This window comes from Bombina bombina, chromosome 9 (genome assembly GCF_027579735.1).
Source record: "Bombina bombina isolate aBomBom1 chromosome 9, aBomBom1.pri, whole genome shotgun sequence".
In the NCBI taxonomy this organism is placed as follows: Eukaryota; Metazoa; Chordata; class Amphibia; order Anura; family Bombinatoridae; genus Bombina; species Bombina bombina.
This window is the reverse complement of record NC_069507.1, coordinates 137,761,903-137,783,863: the sequence shown is the minus strand read 5'-3', so window position 1 is coordinate 137,783,863 and position 21,961 is coordinate 137,761,903. Positions and strand designations below refer to the sequence as shown.

General features: G+C 37.2%; 1 protein-coding gene across 7 annotated transcripts in view; it reads right to left on the bottom strand.

Annotated features, from left to right (window-relative positions):
* Positions 1–21,961, bottom strand: part of BLNK (B cell linker) — a 793,385-nt gene that overhangs the window by 39,167 nt on the left and 732,257 nt on the right. For all 7 annotated transcript variants that reach the window (XM_053692400.1, XM_053692401.1, XM_053692403.1 and 4 more), the window contains 5 exons: positions 19,003–19,028; positions 8,836–8,878; positions 7,391–7,433; positions 5,428–5,485; positions 5,295–5,319 (listed from right to left, as the gene is read on the bottom strand). In XM_053692400.1, the coding sequence (XP_053548375.1) occupies positions 5,295–5,319; positions 5,428–5,485; positions 7,391–7,433; positions 8,836–8,878; positions 19,003–19,028 (195 nt within the window). The remainder of the gene's footprint in view (positions 1–5,294; positions 5,320–5,427; positions 5,486–7,390; positions 7,434–8,835; positions 8,879–19,002; positions 19,029–21,961) is intronic.

Below are 21,961 nucleotides of genomic sequence, written 5' to 3'. Positions count from 1 at the left end.
CATTCTACTTGTAGGCAGGATTATCCTGCTTCTGCTCAATAAACACAAGCTCCTAGAAGCTCAGAGAGCATAAAAGGGCAAATTTGTTTATACCAGATAGTATTTTTCCAATGTACTGTACCCTTTGTAAAAATGCCATACCTATGTAATGTCGTTCTTTCTTTTTTGCAAATCAATAAAGCTTGTTTTTTGAAAAAAAAAAAAAAATATACAAGGATATCAGTCTTCATTTGCCTGATTTATTGCTCTTTCTACACACATACATACATATTAAAGGGACAGTCTAGGCCAAAAATAAACTTTTATGATTCAGATAGAGCATGTCATTTTAAGCAATTTTCCAATTTACTTTTATCACCAATTTTGCTTTGTTCTCTTGTTATTCTTAGTTGAAAGCTTAACCTGGAAGGTTCATATGCTAATTTCTTAGACCTTGAAGGCCACCTCTTTTCAGAATGCATTTTAACAGTTTTTCACCACTAGAGGGTGTTAGTTCACGTATTTCATATAGATAACACTGTGCTCGTGCACATGAAGTAATCTGGGAGCAGGCACTGATTGGCTAAACTGCAAGTCTGTCAAAAGAACTGAAATAAGGGGGCAGTTTGCAGAGGCTTAGATACAAGATAATCACAGAGGTTAAAAGTATATAAATATAACAGTGTTGGTTATGCAAAACTGGGGAATGGGTAATAAAGGTATTATCTATCTTTTAAAACAATACAAATTCTGGTGTAGACTGTCCCTTTAAGTAAACTTTTGAAGTTGAAATCCTAGAAGAGTGCCTTGCAGGGTTTTACTATATCAAATATAGATATCAGTGCTTAGCTTGGGCAAAACTTATTTTTTATATATAATACTTTGGGGCCTGTATTTTCAATACAGTCTTTCTAAAGTATTTGTTTTGATTGCTCATAAGAGGAAATACTCTAATTGTCACCTAGAAAAATAATGCAATTGTTGAGAGGTGATACAAATGTTTAATCATATGACTAATATATATATATTGCACCCTTGAGAAGACTTTCCATGAACAATCTACAGATCTCACCAATAGATTGAAAAAGAGAGGATACTCAAAACAAGTAATCCACAAAGCAGAGAAACAAGTGCAAAAGATCAATAGGACTGATTTGATCCATGACCACTCCAAAGTATCTCAAAGTTTTAACAATAGTTTTCAAGGGGTGACTTTCATCACAGAATTCAGTACCCAATACACAGAGATCTGCAAGATTATTAAAAAGCACTTTCATTTTCTGTCGGCAGACAATAAACTCGAAAAATGTGTCAATGATGGATTACGCTGCTCCTACAAGAGGACAAAAACATTGGCCAATGTTTTGTCACCCTCTTCTTTACCTGAGCTGAATAAACCTGTCAGCTCTTGGCTTACACAGAAGGGACTCTACAAGTGCAGACAGAAGTGTCGAGTGTGTAACTACATCACAGTGTCTAATATATTTAAATCCGAGGTTACTGGGGAAACTTTCCCCATTACTAGTTGCCTGAAATGCACCACGACTTATGTCATCTACTTACTCACCTGTACACTTTGTCACCTGCAATATGTAGGTCTCACTACAAATGAGGTCAAGATCTGCATTAGAAACTATTTATCCACGATACAAGCAGGAGAAGCCAGTACTCCCTTGGTTGGACACTTTGCACGTTGTCATGACAAAAGTGTCAATACTTTGAGATGGCAGGCCATAGAGAGGGTAACATGCCCCCCGAGAGGTGGTGACCATGAGAAACTGCTGCAGAAGAGGGAGATGTATTGGATTTTTAAGCTTCAGACTAAGGTTCCTACCGGTCTGAATTCTGAATTTGATTTAATTAATTTTTGGAAATAGCTTGGCCCCCCTTTTTCTCTCTCCTTACATCTCCCTCTCCCGCAGCACACACGTGTCTTTGCATACATAACATGCTGATCTTTCTATCATAATTTATTTCAGCCGATATGCACCTATATACATGTTTATCTACCTATATTATATTGGATATTAGCATATATGACTAAAGAATATTGCTTTAGATCCATAAAATTGAGAATTGCTGTAACAATTTGCAAATCCATCATTATTATTATTATTTTTTGTCTCATATAGTCTCCCTCCTTTACAATGTTACTGTATGGGTAGCTAGGCAGCCACATTTAGGCTGTGTTATATAAACGCTTCACATTTCTTATATCCATATTCTGACCCTGATAATATTATGGCTGATATGAATGTAACCCAAAAGGTATTTAAGTGCCGCATGACATCACTTTGCATAATTATGTTTTAATCCAATTAGATTCACCCTACAGCCTTAAATAAGTTAGAAGGTGTTTTATATACAGCTATGATTACGACCTAAGGGTCGAAACATGTCAGCCGTTTGTTGCAAGTGTATGCTTTCTTTGTGACCCATGGATGTTGTGGGTATTTTACTTTGGAACAGTAAATAAAGTATGGAACTTTTAATCCGTCATCTGCATACCGCTTTTTTGTTCCACTGATTATATATGTATATGTAAAATTGAGTGGATAACCATAGTCAGAGGAATATTAAAATAACCCTTGCAAACTATAATGACTCAAAGCAGTACTGTATCAATGTTGTATAACATTTCAGTGGACTAAATTAATAATGATTTTTTTAGGCTTTTCTACATCAGATTTTTTAAATTTATTTTTTTAACAATTTTTTACTCTACTTCCACATGATAAGGTTGTGTAATTATGCATTCTTTCCAAAATCGGTAAGGTTCTAAATAATTAAGTTATTTTTTTGAGTAGAGATAGCTAAAGCAGAGGCTTAAAGGGACATTTAGAAAGAACATGCAATTTTAAACAACTTTCTAATTTACTTCCATTATCTAATTTGCTTCATTCTCTTGATATCCTTTGCTGAAAGGCATATCCAGATAGGCTCAGTAGCTGCTGATTGGTAGCTGCACATATATGCCTCGTGTGATTGGCTCACCTATGTGCATTGATATTCCTTCAACAAAGGATATCTAAAGAATAAAACAAATTAGATAATAGAAGTAAATGAGAAAGTTGTTTAAAATTGAATTCTCGGTCTGAATCATTAAAGAAAAAATGTGGGTTTAATGTCCCTTTAATAAATAAAGCTGCCTTTAAAAGGGACACTAAAGTGAAAATTAAACTTTCATGATTCAGATAGAGCAGCAGTTTTAAAGGAACACTCAATCAAAATTAAACTTTCATTAGTCAGATAGAGCATGCCATTTTAAACAACTTTCCAATTTATTTCCATTAACTAAATGTGCACAGTCTTTTTATATTTAAACTTTTTGAGTCACCAGCTCCTACTGAGCATGTGCAAGAATAAGTGTGTATTCATTTGTGAATGGCTGATGGCTGTCACATGGTATGTGTATGCATTTGTGAATGGCTGTCACATGGTATGTGTATCCATTTGTGAATGGCTGATGGCTGTCACATGATACAGGGGGAGTGGAAAAAGACATAACTTTTAAAATTGTCAGAAAAAAAATCTACTACTCATTTGAAGTTCAGACTAAGTACTATTGCATTGTCTTGTTATCTTGCATTTGTTGATTATGCAAATCTACTGTGTTGACTGGTCCTTTAAGAGACTTTCCAATTTACTTCCATTATCAAATCGTACAGTCTCTTTATATGCACACTTTCTGAGGCACCAACTCCTACCGAGCATGTGCAAGAATTCACAGTGTATATGTATACTAGTCTGTGATTGGTTGATGGCTGTCATATGCTTCAGTGGGACAAGCAAATGAGGGGGGGGGAGTTGTCAAAAAAACAAAACAATGCTGATTTGTAAGTGATTTTGCATTGTATTTTTATTATGCACTTGTTAATTAGGCAATTCTAGAGTATTTAATGGTCCTTTAAGGGAATATTGCAATGCAAAACTTACTCAATTAATCAGATCATGTGGCTTGAATTACTGACCTCAAGCAACTATGGAGTTAAAGGGACATAAAAACCATTTTTTTTCTTTCATGATTCAGATAGAACATACAATTTTAAACAACTTTCCAATTTACTTGTGTTAACAAAATGTCTTTGTTTTCTTGTTATCCTTTGTTGAAAAGCAGTAAAGTAAGTTCAGAAGTGTGCACGTGCCTGTAGGTCTATATGGCAGCAGTTTTCCAACAATGTTATACATAAGCAGGAGCACTAGATGGCAGCGCTATTTCCTGTCATGTAGTGCTTCAGGAATGTGTACGCTACCTACCTAGGTATCTCTTCAACAAAGAATAACATGAGAACAAAGCAAATTTGATAATAGAAGTCAACTGCAAACTTTTTAAAAATTGTATTCTCTATCTGAAAAATGAAATCATTTTTTTGGGTTTAATGTCCCTTTAATTAAGCAGGAAAATGCTCACTCAGGAACTTGTCTTGTATCTTCTAAGTACGATATAGACAGCCAGTATGTTTTACAGGTTCTCTTTTATGGGAAATGAGTCATATAGATTAGCTTTGTTTTCTGCTCCGCCCTACATCAATTTCACAATAGTTTAAAGAGGCATTATACAGCTCATAATTAGAAGGTTTTGTTGGCTGATATGATATTCTATTTCTTTTAATAACAAATTAACATCTTGTTTGTGGTACCAGTTTTTCAGTAGCCAAATGCCACCAACAGTTTGCCTTATTTGAAGGAGCCAATCTGGGCTTGTATTTTGGCAAAGACAAGGCAAGTCACGGTCATTATGTCAGTATAAACTGCACTGTTTTGTAGTTGTTATCTGCTGAAGCCATTTAGCCATGAGAAGTCTGCAGTGTGCACTTCCAGTTCTGAGAACTAGAAAATCATAGCTAAATTACACGAAAAGGGGGCAAAATAAATAATGAACACATATTAGATAATTGCTTTACTGCACATAGGTTATAGTAAAATATCATGGTGTTTGCTATCCCTTTAATTTTGTCTAAGCGACCATGAACCAGTGGATTCTATTCACTGGTTTAATGGAATGGAAAATCCATATTGGGTGACTGACTATTATTGGTAATGAGTAGCCATTGCGTGTATGTTTCTGATTCACAGTGGACCTTTTGAAATGATTATTGTGCCCCAGCAAAACTAATACAATTTTGTTGACTTACTCAGTTTTCATGTAGAAATATTTTGTCATTTATAAACTGATCTTTTAAATGCATGGTAATAAGCTTGCCACTTCGATTTCCCCTTTAAAACATCCATAAACCTTATATGGTACAAAAGCAAATGTGTTCCAGTATATTTGTTATCTTTATGCACAGTTACTCATTATTACAGTTACTCACTATTGGCAAAGGGATTTTGGGCTTTCTGAAAAAAAGCAAATACAAATGAATTAATTAATTAAAACACATGTATTTATAAATTGTATAGGTTTAAAAAAATTAAAGTTCAAATTAAACCAATTGTATTGCTTACCCATTCCTCGGTAATGGTAAAGGAGTTTTCTTTTGTATTTCATTTCTATTTGCATCTACTAAAAAGGAAATAAATGTAAAGTAAAATAATAATTCATTTATATTTGCATCTACTAAATGGAAATAAATGTAAAGTAAAATAACAATTCATTTCCATTTGCATCTACAAAAAGGAAATAAATGTAAAGTAAAATAACAATTGCTGTTCTAGTCAATCCATCTATCCATATATCCATCCATCCGTCTAACAATGAACAAAGAATAAAATGAATGCAAAGGTAATGTATTTTATCATTATTGGCATAATATACTGATACACAAATTTGGAGTTTCAATGCTCGATAATCAATATTTAAATTTCCTAAATACTGTATTTCAAATAAAGAATATTGAAAGTTGAAAATTTAATGTACAATGTATATCAAAACAAATAAAAAGCACAATGAAAATAAAAGTAATAAAGAAAAGTACAAAGTAAAATTAATTTTTAAAATACAAAGGAAAATTCGTATTTGTAAAAAGCAGAAATGGCACATTTTTAAGAGTAAAATTAGTCTCTCTCACTCTCAGAGAATGGGCCAGACAGGAGTGTTCCTTGGGCATGACTGCTGTACTCTAACAGCGGTCATCATATTCTCTAAGTATTTTACCCCTGCAGGACTCACTGATATATGTTGGCAAATGTATGCTAATTAGTTTATCTTATCTGCATAAAAAACTAGAAGGGAATGTTAATTTATATGCACTGGAAAGACTGTTATTTGATTTGTGTTTGCTTAAAAAAATAATCATTTCTGACCAGTAAATACAGTAGATTTGCATAATTAAAGGGACAGTAAAACTCAAAAATAATGTTATATAATTCTGCACATAGTGCAGAATTATATAACATTATATTAGCCGTATCTGTATAAAACGTAATATTCCCTTTTAATTTAAAAAAACCCCGGCTGTTTTACAGACCCGCTCTCTGTACTCTGCTGAGCGGGTCTGTTTTATTCACACAGCGCATCGGGCCAGCTGTATAGTCACAGCCCGGCCCGACCGCGCCATAACACAAAGTGCAGCTCGCTCCTGCTCTGTCTGACAGCAGGAGCGAGCTGCACTGTGTATAATGGCGCGGTCGGGCCAGGCTGTGACTATACAGCTGGCCCGATGCGCTGTGTGAATAAAACAGACCCGCTCAGCAGAGAGCGGGTCTGTAAAACAGCCGGGTTTTTTTAAAATTAAAAGGGAATATTACGTTTTATACAGATAAGGCTAATATAATGTTAAATAATTCTGCACTATGTGCAGAATTATATAACATTATTTTTAAGGTTTACTGACACTTTAACAAATGATTGATAACAATGGCAATTAGTCTGAAATTCAAGGGAATAGTAAATTAGATTTATGTCTATTTCCACTCCTCTTGTGTCATGTGACAACCATGAGCCAATCACATATGAGTATACTTATATACTGTGAATTCTTGCACATGCTCAGTAGGAGCTGGTGACTCAAAAAGTGTAAATATAAAAATACTGTGCACATTTTGTTAATAGAAGTAAATTGGACAGTTTTTTAAAATTGCATGTTCTATCTAAATCATGAAAGTTTAATTTTGACTTGAGGGTCCTTTTAAATTTGCTTTCCCCTGTGAGATTCTGGCTTTCACAGAGCTTTATTACTTACTGTAGGATTTTTGGTGGTAGTAAGTGCGCTAAAAGAAAGCTGTAGGATGCAATTCACAATTCAAGGGGATTTCCAAGGTCAGTTACTTTGTTTTTTAGAGAACTAAGTGAGGTCTGCTCATGCAAATTTTTAATCACAGTGCACATATATTTCTAATAGCCCCACAAAAGATTATAGCCAGATCAGCAATAATATACTAATATAATTTACTATAATAATAATTATGTTGACTAAGCAAGTCAGTGGCCTAATTAATCCCTTTACGGTGAATATATATGACAACTTACTATGTTCATCACATGTTTCATACTCTTCATCAGAAGTTTGTTCCTGAAGTATAAAAATATGACATTAACATAAATTAAATTTTTAATTAGGTAAAAATTCCCAAATTTATGTTTTTTCTTTAAAAAAATCATACAATTCCAGAGGTGTACTCTGTTTGTGGTTTACATACAACTCCTATTATATTAACTGGAAAATATGAGATATTGGTTTGAAGATGAAATGTAACAAATGTAAAATTTGACTAAGGAGGTAGTGAATGCCAATGCCTTAGATAAATAAAAAAATAACATATTTCTGTCTAGAAACAGAATTCAGGGATTTAACTACTGTTAAATGGATAGGCTTTCTAACTTTATTTATGCAAGTTCAACTGTAAGCTTCTTTATTCTAAATCAAGTGGGATCTGTATAGGTTGAATATATATTATACAGACCGCACTCATTGGGTTTCAGACAAACTTATTCTGGTGACATTTCAAGGATAATCCCCCCTTCCACACGAAACCTCACCATAATAAAGAAATACTGACGTTTGTATGAAACCCAGTGAGTGCAGTCTGTATACTTCTGCCGACACCCTGGTTGTTGTCGTCATTTTTGATTAGTGAGAGTGGAGTATCTACCATTTCTGTGTGTATATATATATATATATATATATATATATATATATATATATATATATACATACAAGAGTTTAAGAGGCGCTTACAGTGATAATGACAATATATTATAATATTGCGGAAAAACAGGTTATTAGGCAGATCTAAATAGTCCCAATATGCAATGATATTCTAAGGCTCTGTGCAGCAGGGTGTTAGATAAATGTTAGATGTATATATAACAAATATAGAGAAATGTATGCATGTTTGTACGGTCAACATTTAAAAACAGAACTGTGGCTTCCTATCAGCCAGTAAGTTTATAGCTTTTGGAACAACTACCTGCAGACATGCACATCATGTTAGCTTTCAAAATACACAGTTTTACCTAAACTTTTATCATTCAAAAATATTTTTATATGTATGGTAGAAATTGTTGAGTTGAATGTCCCTTTAAAAGAACAAACTGTGTAAACATCTGGGGGCATATTTATCAAGCTCTGAAGCGGCGGACAGAAATCAACCCGTTCGAATATGATCGGGTTGATTGACACCCCCTGCTAGCGGCCGATTTGGCGCAAATCTGCAGGGGGCTGCATTGCACAAGAACTGCTGGTGCAATGATAAATGCAGAGCGCATATGCTGTCGGCATTTATCGATGTGCAGCGGACATGATCCGCAATATCGGATCATGTCCGCTAGCAACATCATAAAGAGGCCCCTTGGAATTGTTTCATGACTTGTTTCTTGACTTTTCACACTGCCAACTGGCATATATATATATTTGATATATTTATTTAACATACTTCAAAGATGAAAAAATATATTATCAGGTTTATACATACTATTTTAGGTGGAGAGTTTCTTCTTGGAAGAGGTAAAGATTCTCTGTAAAATATATAATAAAGAAAAGTCATTTTCACAAATACGAGAAATTTTATTTATATATAATATAGTAAAGATAGTATGATCACTGTACATTGACTACAAATTAAAGGGATACTAACCCCAAATTTTTTCTTTCATGATTCAGATAGAGCATGCAATTTTAAGCAACTTTTCTAATTTACTCCTATTATCAATTTTTTCTTTGTTCTCATGTTATCTTGATTTGAAAAAGCAGTAATTGGTTTGCTACATTTAGCCACAAATCAGCAAGTGCTACCCAGGTGCTGAACAAAAAATGGGCTGGCTCTAAAGCTTACAGTACTGCTTTTTCAAATCAAGATAGCATGAACTTCGATCAGTGCTAACTGTCCCATTAACTGATCTGTTTAATCAGTCACTATTAACAGGAGCTGTCCCAGATGATTGGAGAATAGCAAATGTAATACCCCTTCATAAAAAGGGCAGTAGAGAAGAATCTGGCAACTACAGGCCAGTTAGTTTAACTTCAGTAGTAGGGAAATTAATGGAAAGCCTCTTAAAAGAAAGAATTATGACTTACATAAAGACAAACAATTTAGAGGACCAAAATCAGCATCGTTTTACTTCAGGGAGATCATGTCAGACTAATATAATTGACTTCTTTGATTATGTAACAAAAGTATTAGACAAGGGAGGAGCAGTTGATGTAGCATATCTAGATTTCAGCAAAGCATTTGACACCGTCCCACACAATAAACTTATTCACAAACTATATCTCCTTGGTCTAGATTCAAAAATTGTGAACTGGGTGGAATGCTGGCTTAAGGACAGAAAACAAAGTGTCTTAGTAAATGGAGTTCATTCAGCAGAGGGGGCTGTTACTAGTGGTGTTCCTCAGGGGTCAGTTCTGGGGCCTGTTTTGTTTAACATATTTATCTGCGATATCAGCAAAGGGCTACAGGGGAAAGTATGTCTCTTTGCAGATGATACAAAAATTTGCAACAGAGTGGATGTTCCAGGGGGGGTAGACAAAATGAGAAGTGATATACAACAATTGGAGGATTGGACAAAGGACTGGGGTCTAAAGTTTAACACAGCAAAGTGTAAAATAATGCATTTAGGGAAGAAAAATCCAAATGTTAATTACAGACTCAATGACACTTTACTGACTGTTACAGACGAGGAACAGGACTTGGGAATTATTATTTCAGATGATTTAAAACTTAGTAAACAATGTAGTAATGCAGCGAGTAAGGCAAGCAGAATGCTTGGATGTATTGGTAGAGGTATTTGCAGCAGAAATAGTAAGGTTCTTATGCCACTTTATAGATCATTAGTTAGGCCTCATCTTGAGTATTGTGTGCAGTTCTGGAGACCATATCTTCAGAAGGATATTAACAAACTTGAATCTGTGCAAAGGAGGGCTACCAAAATGGTACATGGTCTAAAAAATAAAACTTACCAGGATAGGCTCATTGACCTAAATATGTATAGCTTAGAGGAGAGAAGGGAAAGAGGTGATATGATAGCAACTTTCAAGTACATTAAAGGGTTTAGTAAAACTGAGGCTGTGGGTATTTTACATAAAATGGAAAATTCAAGAACAAGGGGTCATGAGCTCAAGCTAAAGGGTAGTAGATTCAGAAGTAATTTGAGGAAGCACTTCTTTACAGAAAGAGTGATTGATTTATGGAATAAACTTCCTCAAGAGGTAGTAGCAACAAACACTGTGGGGGACTTTAAAAATGCATGGGACAAGCATAGGGCTATCCTACGAACTAGATAAGTTTATACTGTTAGGTAAGGTCGGGCAGACTTGCTGGGCCTATGGCTCTTATCTGCCGTCAATATCTATGTTTCTATGTTTCTATGAGAACAAAGAAAAATTGATAATAGGAGTAAATTAGAAAGTTGCTTAAAATCTCATGCTCTATCTGAATCATGAAAGAAAAAAAAAATGGGTTTAGTATCCCTTTAAGCAATGGCAAAGGGTTTAAAAGATAGAGAAAAAGGGACATTTTTTGTCACTGATTATAGTGAACAGTATTACAAGATTTGTGGTATTGTGCAGAAACACTATAGGTTACTGGCAGCTGATGATGCCTTGGTGGAGACTATACAACATGGCTGCAAATGTGCGTTTAGAAGAGGGCTCTCCCTGGGTAACATTTTGGCACCCACACAATTGAAAACTACACAGAGGGATGATATAAGTTCATGGCTAAGATTCAAGGGAGCATATAGATGTAGCAGATCCACCTGCAAGGCATGTGATCATCTTACATTAGGGGAAGGCTTCAAAAGTGAGGTTACCAACAAAGAGTACAATCATAGAAAGTGTATGAACTGTAGAACTGTATATGCAGTGTATTTAGCAGGTTGCACCCGGCGTCATTTACAGTATAGGTTTGATGACTAGGGAGGTGCGTTCTCTTATTAGGGAACACCTCTCTAATATAAAGGAAGGTACTCTGACTACCCCCCTAGTCTAACATTTCAATAGAGTCCACAACAAGGATGATACAAGTTTTAAATGGACAATAATCGAATCAGTGGATTTTGGGAAAAGAGGGGGGGACAGAGACCATGTCTTAGAAAAGAGGGAAGTATTCTGGATTTTCCAGCTTCAGACCAGGTCTCAACTCGGAGTATGACTTTATTAATTTTTGGAACTGAGTCTACACTTGTGGCTAAGGATAAACAACACTATATTATACTATATGTATGTACTTGGTTGTTCCTAAATACATTTTGTGACATATCAGTCAGTTCCAGTTCCAGGTATTATTTGATGAAAAACATACCTAGGTAGGCTCGGGAGAAGCAATGCACCATAGGTTTCTTGCTGACGATTGGTGGCTACACACATATGCCTCTTGTTATTTGCTCACCAGATGTGTTCAGCTGGGTACCAGTAGTGCATTGGTGCTCAGATGCAGACTTTACAGCACTTAAGCACAGTTATATGCAAGTACTAATGCAATAATAACATAATTTATGCTTACCAGATAAATTCCTTTCCTTCCTGGCAGGGAGAGTCCACGACTTCATTCCTTATTGTTGGAAAATACAACACATGGCCACCAGGAGGAGGAAAAGACACCCCAGCCAAAGGCTTAAATATCCCTCCCACCTCCCCTATCCCCCAGTCATTCTGCCGAGGGAACAAGGAAAAGTAGGAGAAACATCAGGGTATAAAGGTGCCAGGAGAAATAATATAAAAAGGGAGCGCCCAACAAAAATAAAATTACGGGCGGGGTCCTGGGCTCTCTCTGCCAGGAAGGAAAGGAATTTATCTGGTAAGCATAAATTATGTTTTCCTTCCATTAGGCAGGGAGAGTCCACAACTTCATTCCTTACTGTTCGTAAAACTATACCCAAGCTCCAGAGGATACAATGAATAACGGGAGGAAAAAAAAAGAAGAGGTGGACCCTATTCTGAGGGCACCACAGCATGCAAAACTTTTATCCCGAAAGCTGCTTTAATCACATCAAACTTGTAAAATGTAGAAAAAGTCTGTAAGGAGGACCAGGTAGCCGCCTTACAAATCTGATCCATAGAGGCTTCATTCTTAAAAGCCCATGAGGAAGCCACTGCTCTAGTGGAATGAGCCGTTACCCTCTCAAGAGGCTGTCGCCCCGCTGTCTCATAAGCTAAGCAGGTGACACTCCTCAACCATAAAGATAGGGAATTCGTAGTAGCTTTCTGCTCTTTATGCTTCCACCGAATACATGACAAAGAAAGAAGAAGATTGTCTGAATTCCTTAGTAGCCTGACGATAGAACTTCAAGGCACTAACCACATCTAGATTGTGAAGCAAGCGTTCCTTCGCTGAAGAAGGATTAGGACACAAGGAAGGAACAACAATTTCTTGATTAATGTTACGATCCGACACCACCTTAGTGAGGAACTCTAATTTAGTACGTATAACCTCCTTATCAGCATGGAAAACAAGATAAGGGAAGTCACATTGCAAAGCAGAAATCTCAGACACTCTGTGCGCAGAGGCAATAGCCAGCAAAAAAATGACCTTCCAAGATAACAATTTAATGTTAACCGTATGCAAACAGAGCCTGCTGCAAAACACTAAGAACAAGATTTAGGCTCTAAGGTATAGCCCCAGATCTAAACACAGGTCTTATCCTAGTCAGAGCCTTAACAAAGGACTGCACATCCAGAAGCTCACTCAATCTCCTGTGCAGTAACACAGACAGGGCCGATATCTGTCCCTTCAGAGAACTAGCAGATAGACCCTTCTCCAGTCCATCCTGGAGAAAAGATAAAATTCTGGCAACCTTAACCTTATGCCAGGAAAAACCACGCTCTTCACACCAGTACAAGTAAATCTGCCACACTTTATGGTAGATACGACGAGTAACTGGCTTACGAGCTTGAACCAGAATGTCGATAACACTCTCAGAGAACCCTCTCTTGGCTAAGATTAAGCGTTCAATCACCATGCAGTCAGCCTCAGAGACTCTAGATTTTGATGAACGAAGGGACCCTGTATCAGTAGATCTCTGCGACAAGGTAACCTCCACTGAGGAGATGAGGACATGCCCACCAGATCCGCAAACCACGTCCTTCGCGGCCACAATAGAGCAATCAGAATCACTGATGCTCACTCCTGCTTGATGAGAACAGCTACACGAGGGAGAAGCGGTAATGAAGGAAAAATATATACGAGTCTGAATCCCCATGGTACTGATAGGGCATCTATCAATTCTGCCTGAGGATCCCTTGACCTCAACCCGTACCTGGGTAGCTTGGTATTGAGGTGGGACGCCATGAGATCTATCTCTGACGTCCCCCACTCACTGCATATCTCTGCAAACACCTCGGGGTGGAAAGACCATTCCCCTGGGTGGAAAGATTGCCTATTGAGGAAGTCTGCTCCCCAGTTGTCCACACCCTGAATGTGGATCACTGACAGCATACATCTGTGGGTCTCCGCCCACTCTAGTATCTGAGATACTTCTCTCATTGCCAAGGAACTTTCCTGATGGTTGATGTAGGCAACCAAGGTTATATTGTCTGATTGGAATCTGATAAACTGGGATGAATCCAGAAGGGGCCAAGCCTTCAAGGCATTGAAGATTGCCTGGAGTTCCACTATATTGATTGGAAGGGAGGACTCCTGAGTCCACAGTTCTTGTGCCTTCTTGGCACCCCAAACGGCTCCCCAGCCGGAAAGTCACAATCTCCCAGGACGGTCTCAAGAAGCACGTGCCTTGGGACAGATGATCTGGACAGATCAGCTAGGAGAGTGATTCTCTCGATAGGTTGTCCAGCACAATATGTTGAAACAGATCTGAATGGTCGCCGTTTCATTGTCTCAGCATGCAAAGTTGTAAGGATCTGAGATGGAATCTGGCAAAAGGAATGATGTCCATACTGTAATGCTCGTGGGATATTCCACTATCAGATCAAACTTGGTCAGTAGTCTTCTTATCCTGGGGTCAAGCTGAAATGATAGGAAATATCCCAGAGCAAAGAATGTTTGTAAAATGAGGTAAGTGGTACTCACAGTAGGCAGGGTAGTCTTTAGCGGCAACAGGAAGGAAATCCAGCGGTATGGCAGTTCAGAATTAAACCAATAGAAGGACCGGAAACAGGCAGGAGTCAGCAACAAAGGAAATCCAGTAATGTAACAGTTCAGGGATAAACCAATAAAATGGTCATGCAGGCAGAGTTTGGTAACAGTATAGCAATCCAATAGTTCAGGGGTTAAGCACACAGAATAGTCAGACAGGCAGAGATAAGCAACGTTATGGCAATCCAGTACTTTAGGGGTTAAGCAGAGTAGTCAGACAGGCAGAGTTCAGCAATGTTATGGCAATCCAACACTTTAGGGGTTAAGCAAGCAGAGTAGTCAGACAGGCAGAGTTCAGTAACTTAATAGCAATCCAGCACATACAGATAATAGCACCCAGGAGCACACACAGTAACACCTATACTTGGGCAGTTATGTGAGGTGAATAGGGTACTTATATAGGCGCATATTGGTGCCAAGGAGGACAGACAGGTGTAATCAGGAGTGGCATCCAGAAGAGAGAGACAGCTTGTGGCGATGGCGTCATCGCCGCATGCTCTGCATCACCGCCTGCATCTATGGTAACGGCCATAGCAACAAGTCACCACCGCCACGTCTATGGCAATAGCCATAGCGAGCAGCAGCACGGCGGTGGTGTGACACATACAGGACACCATGAGTCCGATCACCTCCATATACTGAGCGTCTCAAGAAGTCCTGGAGGGCAAGACATGCAGTAGTTAGCTGTGAGGAATATTCTCATGGATATGGAATCTATTATTGTCCCCAGGAAATTCACCCTTGTACTTGGAGTAAGAGAACTCTTTTCCAAGTTTATCTTCCATCCATGTGATCGAAGAAGACTGAGAAGGGACTCCGAATGTTCTTCCGCTAGACAAAAAGATGGTGCCTGCACCAAGATATCATCCAGGTAAGGCACTACTACAATACCTTGTGTTCTGGCAATGGCTAGAAGAGCCCCCAGAACCTTCAAAAATATCCTTGGAGCAGTAGCTAGGCCAAACAGAAGCACTATGAACTGCAAGTGCTGGTCCAGAAAGGCAAACCTCAGGAACTGAAAATGTTCCCTGTTTATTGGAAAGTGAAGGTATGCATCCTTCAGGTCTATATGGTGGTCATAAACTGTCCTTCTTGAACCAGAGGAAGGATTTACCGTATTGTCTCCATCTTGAAAGAGGGAACACTCAGAAACTTGTTTAGGCACTTAAAGTCCAGAATTGGATGAAAAGTTCACTCCTTCTTTGGAATCACCAAAAGGTTTGAATAAAACCCCAAACCTCTTTCTACTTTTGGTACCGGGACAATTACTCCTAGAGAGGAGAGATCCCGTATGCAACCTAAGAAGGCAGCCCTCTTTTCTGGTCTTGTAGACAGACTGGAGAGAAGAAATCTGCCCCCGGGACAGATGGGGCTTGAATCCTATCCTGTATCCTTGAGATACAACCTCCAGGACCCAAGGATCTTGTATAACCTGGAACCAAGCATCTGAAAAAAGAGACAGTCTGCCCCCTACTAGATCCGATCCCAGATCGGGGGCTGCCCCTTCATGCCGATTTGTTCTTGGCAGGCTTCTTAGTCTGTTTGGACTTATTCCAGGACTGAGACGGCTTCCAATACTCTTGGGCTGCTCGGACTTGGATTAGGATTGCTGTTGTAATTTGTCAGAACGAAAGGAACGAAAATTAGACAATTGCCATCTCTTAGGACTATTTTTATTATCCTGCGGTAGGAAGGCACCTTTCCCTCCGGTAACCGTAGAAAAAAATGGAGTCCAGCCCTGGACCGAATAAAATCTTCACATTGAAAGGAAGAGAAAGGAGTCTGGATTTAGAAGTCATATCTGCAGAAATAGCGCCATTTACCTTAGGGATGGTACCCCACAAATCTAATTGAGAGTCAGGGACCAGGAATATTTTTTTTTAAAGTAGACGAGGGAGAAAAAGAAGTTCCTATTCTTTCCCATTCGTTACTAATAATGTTTGCCATCTTAACTGGCACAGGAAAGTCAGAGGGACCTTCCTGTCTTCATAAACCCTGTCTAATTTAGGGATCTTAGGTTCCTCAGGTAGTGTAGCCTCTTGAACCTCTAGCGTAGACAGAACCTCCTTAAAAAAACTGTTATACGATAGTCTGGATGGGTTTGCAGAAAGACTTTCCATGCATCTACATACTCTAACTTTCATCGATACTCTCACTGAGAGGTTGACATGATTACTTAAAACTCCAGTCCTTTCTTGAAGGTAACATACCCATTACAGGACTATCCAAATCTTCTGCCACTTCTCTGCCACCTCCTATAGTGAAGAAAGGCAAAGAATGACTGGGGGATAGGGGAAGTGGGAGGGATATTTAAGCCTTTGGCTGCGGTGTCTTTGCCGCCTCCTGGTCGTCAGGTGTTGTATTTCCCAACAGTAAGGAATGAAGTCGTTGGCTCTCCCTGCCTTATGGAAGGAAAAAATGTTCTATCACATTACAGCATTTTCCCTTTGACGTTTTATGTCCCTATAAGGTGAATGTCTTGGAGCCAGTAGCCACTTCACACAGTTTTGGTCATGTCATTTGCAATTAAGAGGTGACCTTGTATTGCATATTGGTAATATACATTATACAGAATGAGAGAGAGAAAAATATATTGCAAACTTAATTTGTAAATCAGATTGCCTTACAAAAGGGATCTTCGAGTCTTGAAAGCCTTAAAACATTTTCCCTCTTAACCATTAAAGGTTTGGTTTTCTACCTTTCTATTTCATAAAATAACTTAAACTTGCATCTAATCCACTGACTTTAAATGGTACAGGTACAAATCCCCAAATCCAGTTTTCCAAAATTTAAACTTATTCTAAAATCCAAACTTTTTAATTCATATTTTTTTTTTTAAATAAAATTATCAAAAATTACTTTTTTTCTCCACCTGTAAGTCACACACTTATCTGCCTGTGTCTATGGTTTGATTTTTGTGTTCTAAGATGCAAATAGTCTATATTTATTTAAAACAACGACTATTACCTTTCTGATTACAATACTGTAGTGTCTTTCTGAGGGTACTATTTATACAAGTATTACAAATGATATAAAACTATCTTTAGGTTGCTTGTATAAGCTGTATTATGACATGTAAATATTGCCTACATGACGGTCCCAGTTTACAGCTGCAAATATTCCAAAATCCAAACCTTTTCCCAATCCCAAACAGTTTGGATAAAACATTTTGTAACTGTAATGCCATTTCTATGTAAGAAATATATATCTAATAACTGAGAATAATGTTTTGATATAATAATAATAATAATAAAAAAGGTTCAATTAAAAGGTTTTTAACGTAGTAGTGTACATAGCACATTTTTTGTAATTTTCCATATGGTATAGTGGCAATTCTGTTTATTAATACTAATTTGTTAATACTATTAAAGGACCAGTCAATACAGTAGATTTGCATAATCAACAAATGCATGATAAGAAGACAATGCAATAGCACTTAGTCTGAACTTCAAATGAGTAGTAGATTTTTGTTAAATAAATTGCAAAGTTATGTCTGTTTCCACTCCCCCTGTATCATGTGACAGCCATCAGCCAATCACAAATGCATATACGTATATGCAGTGAATTCTTGCACATGCTCAGTAGGAGTTGGTGACTCAAAAAGTGTAAATATAAAAAGACTGTGCACATTTTGTTAATTGAAGTAATTGGAAAGTTGTTTAAAATTGCATGCTCTATCTGAATCTTGAAGTTTAATTTTGACTTGAGTGTTCCTTTAATAATGTTTGGTAATAATATTTTATCACTGATCTATACAAGTAAATAGTATGTAGTTTTTGTAGCACACCTTTTAAAACATGTTTTAACTATGGTGAAATAAATGACATATAATCTTGACATTTCCTGATAGCCTCAAAATGCATAATTACCCAGTTTGAGCTTTTGTTTAAATCTTCTGTCATGCCTTGGCTATTTCCCAGCCTATTACATTAAAACAGAATGCAGTCTACTTGAAATTGGCATTGTTTAAAAAGGATAGATAATCCCTTTATTACCCATTCCCCAGCTCTGCATAGCCAACACTGTAATAGTCATATACTTTTTACCTCTATGATTAACTGTTTCTAAGCCCCTGCAGACTGCCCCTTATCTCAGTGCTTTTTTAGAATCTTGCATTTTAGCCAACCAGTGCTGGTTCTTGTAAAACCATTATCATCCTCCACAGGAGTGAGCACCATGTAATCTATATAGTACACCTGAACAAGCACTTCCAAGCTGTTGTGCAAGATTTAAAAAGCATTGAGATAAGGGGCGGCATGCTGGGGCTTAGAAACAAGCAAACTAAGAGGTTATAAAGTATATTATGATAATAATGCAGGTTAAGAAAAGCTGGAGTATGGGTAGTAAGGGGTTATCTAAATTTTTAAACAATAAAAAAAAAAATCAAGCAGACTGTCCCTTTAACACATAACAAATGTTCAGCAAAAGTTTGAAATCATGTAAGCAAAAATATATAACAACTTTCTAAGAATTTGCTGTATAAAAATAAAATGAAATAGATTTTCATATTAGTCTAAAATATTGAAACATTAATAAATGTTACGGTATTACCTTTTTAATGGTGGAGACGGTACTTTCTGAAAAACAAAATTTGAAAACATAAGACTGAAACTACTGAATGTTAATTGATGTGAGATTTTGTAGCATATACTATCTTTTTAGGTATTAAAGGGATAGAAAAATCAAACAAACTCATGATTCACACAGAACATGTATTTTTAATACACTTTTAAATTAACTTCTGTTTTCAAATGTACTTTGTTTTCTTGGTATCATTTGTTGAAAGGTATGTACATATGTGATCAGTAGCAGCAAAGCACAACTGGGACCTAGTTGATTATTTGTGTAACACTCTTATTTTGTCATTGCCAGATGTGTACAGCAAGCTCACTCACACACACACACACACACACGTGCTCTAACAAATTGCAAATTGGAACATGTCTTTTTCAACTACTACGGCCCTTTAAGACGTTTTTTTTAATGAAAATTACACCTCAGAGTTTGTTTCCATTTGACTTTTCATGGAATTTAAATTTTGCATGTTCTCCCCTATTCCCCTAAATAAGGTCATGAAAATATAGTATTGATAATTGTATTTAAACTTGGCAGCTGCTAATTATGAAGTGGAAGTTGATACAGATAGTGACATATAAAATGTAATCTATACAAAGCTAATCTGGTTAGTTTAAAGGGTTGTTCAACTGGGTTTGTCTGGTTCATGGTCTATTTTTCATCCATTCATTGTAAATGCTGATGAACTGTTCAGTTGCTCATCTTTATGTTTAGAGGTGATAGCTCAGTTTGATGACTTGCATTAAATTTATGCAAATGTTTCTATGTAAGCCTGTGACATAAGATGCAGTTCAGCAAGCCTAAACATGTATATGTATGTTTGTTTATATATACAGGTAGCCCTCAGTTTACGCCGGGGTTAGGTTCCAGAAGGAGTGGTTGTAAATCGAAACCATTGTAAATTGAAACCCAGTTTATAATGTAAGTCAATTGGAAGTGAGTGAGTTGGGTTCCAGGCCCCTCTCAAAATTGTCATAAGTAACAACTAATACATTATTTTAAAAGCTTTGAAATGAAGACTTTAAATGCTTAACAGCATTATAAACCTAATAAAATAATCACACAACACAGAATATATAATTAAACTTAGTTAAATGAACAAAAACATTTGCTAAACAGCATTATAAACCTAATAAAAAAATTACACAACACAGACTTCACTTGCATTTTTCTGCAAACAGTTCTTTCTAAGCATTCCAATCTGGACTGATTTATAGACAGGACGATCTTGTTCCTTTGAAATATGCTCAATGGGTCAGGTCTGGTTAAACTGATTAATTTCAGCTTGCTTGGCTTTGCTGCAACACAAGCGGACAGCTCCACCTACTGACTATTTTAATAAATGCACTGCTTCTCAATGCTTTTTAATAGCAGTCACATGACTGGAAAAAAGGTTGTTATTCTGAAACGGTGTAAATTGAACCGTTGTAAACCGAGGGCCACCTGTATATATGGATATATATATATATATATATATATATATATATACACATTGAATGTTCTATCAGGGCCGGCCTTAGGTGTTTAGGCACCCTGTGCGGGCTACACCCGTGATGCCCCCTCCCCCCGACGTTCACCTAAACAAAAGCTAATAAAAAGCTAGCTCCCAGTACGGCATTGCTGCTCCTGAGCCTACTTAGGTATGCTTTTCAACAAAGGATACTAAAATAAAAAAATAATATCTACTATTAATAATAAATTAAATAAATAAATAATAAATACTAATTAATGCCTGTGATAAGCACAAGGCTATCCTACATACTAATTAATACCTGGGATAAGCATAAGGCTATTCTACGTACTAATTAATGCCTGGGATAAGGACAAGGCTATTGTACGTACTAATTATAAAAAGCTCAATTACATTTAAGTTAATACTAAAAATACTGCATTCAGCTCATACCCATACCGCTACTAGAAATTTTGGGGCCCCTGACTAAACCATTGATTGCCCCCCCCTTGCAATTTTTGGTCAAGTAAGTGACTAAACTATACATACACACATACAGATACATGCACACACAGATAGGTACACACACACACATAGAGACAATGCACACACACACTGCCCTAGAAATACTGGAATGTATTGGCAGATATAAATAAGCTCCTGCAGTGATCCAGCAATCACTGTGTATACTGTTCCAGCATTTCTAGGGCAGTAGAGTGAAAACAAAACAGGAAAAATTGGAGGATAATGGTGGAATTAAATAAAAATACATTGTGAGTGTAATTCTTATATCAAAGTCCCTTTATTGCAAATGTTTTAATCTCTTAATAAATATTTTACACTTTGAATTTAACTCATTGTTTGTTTTTAAAAACCTCAATAAAAGGGGGGCAGAGCTAACCGCTGAACAGAGCGGACGCAAGTAAGGATAGCTCTGTGTAAAACCTGACATTCAAAGGGGTTTGGGGGCATTTACGAACCCAAAACCGGACCCTGAACTCCCTATTACCAATAAGGGATCGGCTTCAACCGCCGACACGAAAATGGAGCACTGCCACAATCGCGGCCTACTAGGAAGAGACGCCATAACGCTCCAATGAACGGAGCAGACACAGCCTTGTCAATTCAGGAGAAAAACGTTAACCATCGGATCTCCAGGAGAAGGAACATCAAGCCCGGGATCTTCTGAATCGCCATTATCAGGCAGTACCGAAGCAGGGTAAGGCCTAAAGCTCCTGACACGAGTTGCACAACTTCGTCACACGTGTGGAACATACCCTGGGTAACACAATCTAACAGCCATAAATAATTTAAACCATAAGTCTTTCTTTGTGGGATCCACACTATACAATAGCTGCAGCGCTATTAATAGAGAACTGTATAATAAAGACTACACTTAAGACTGGGCTTATATGTAGGCTGACCATATTTCCTTGAGACAAAACGGGACATTGAGATGTCAAAACGAGACGGGGTTAATATTCT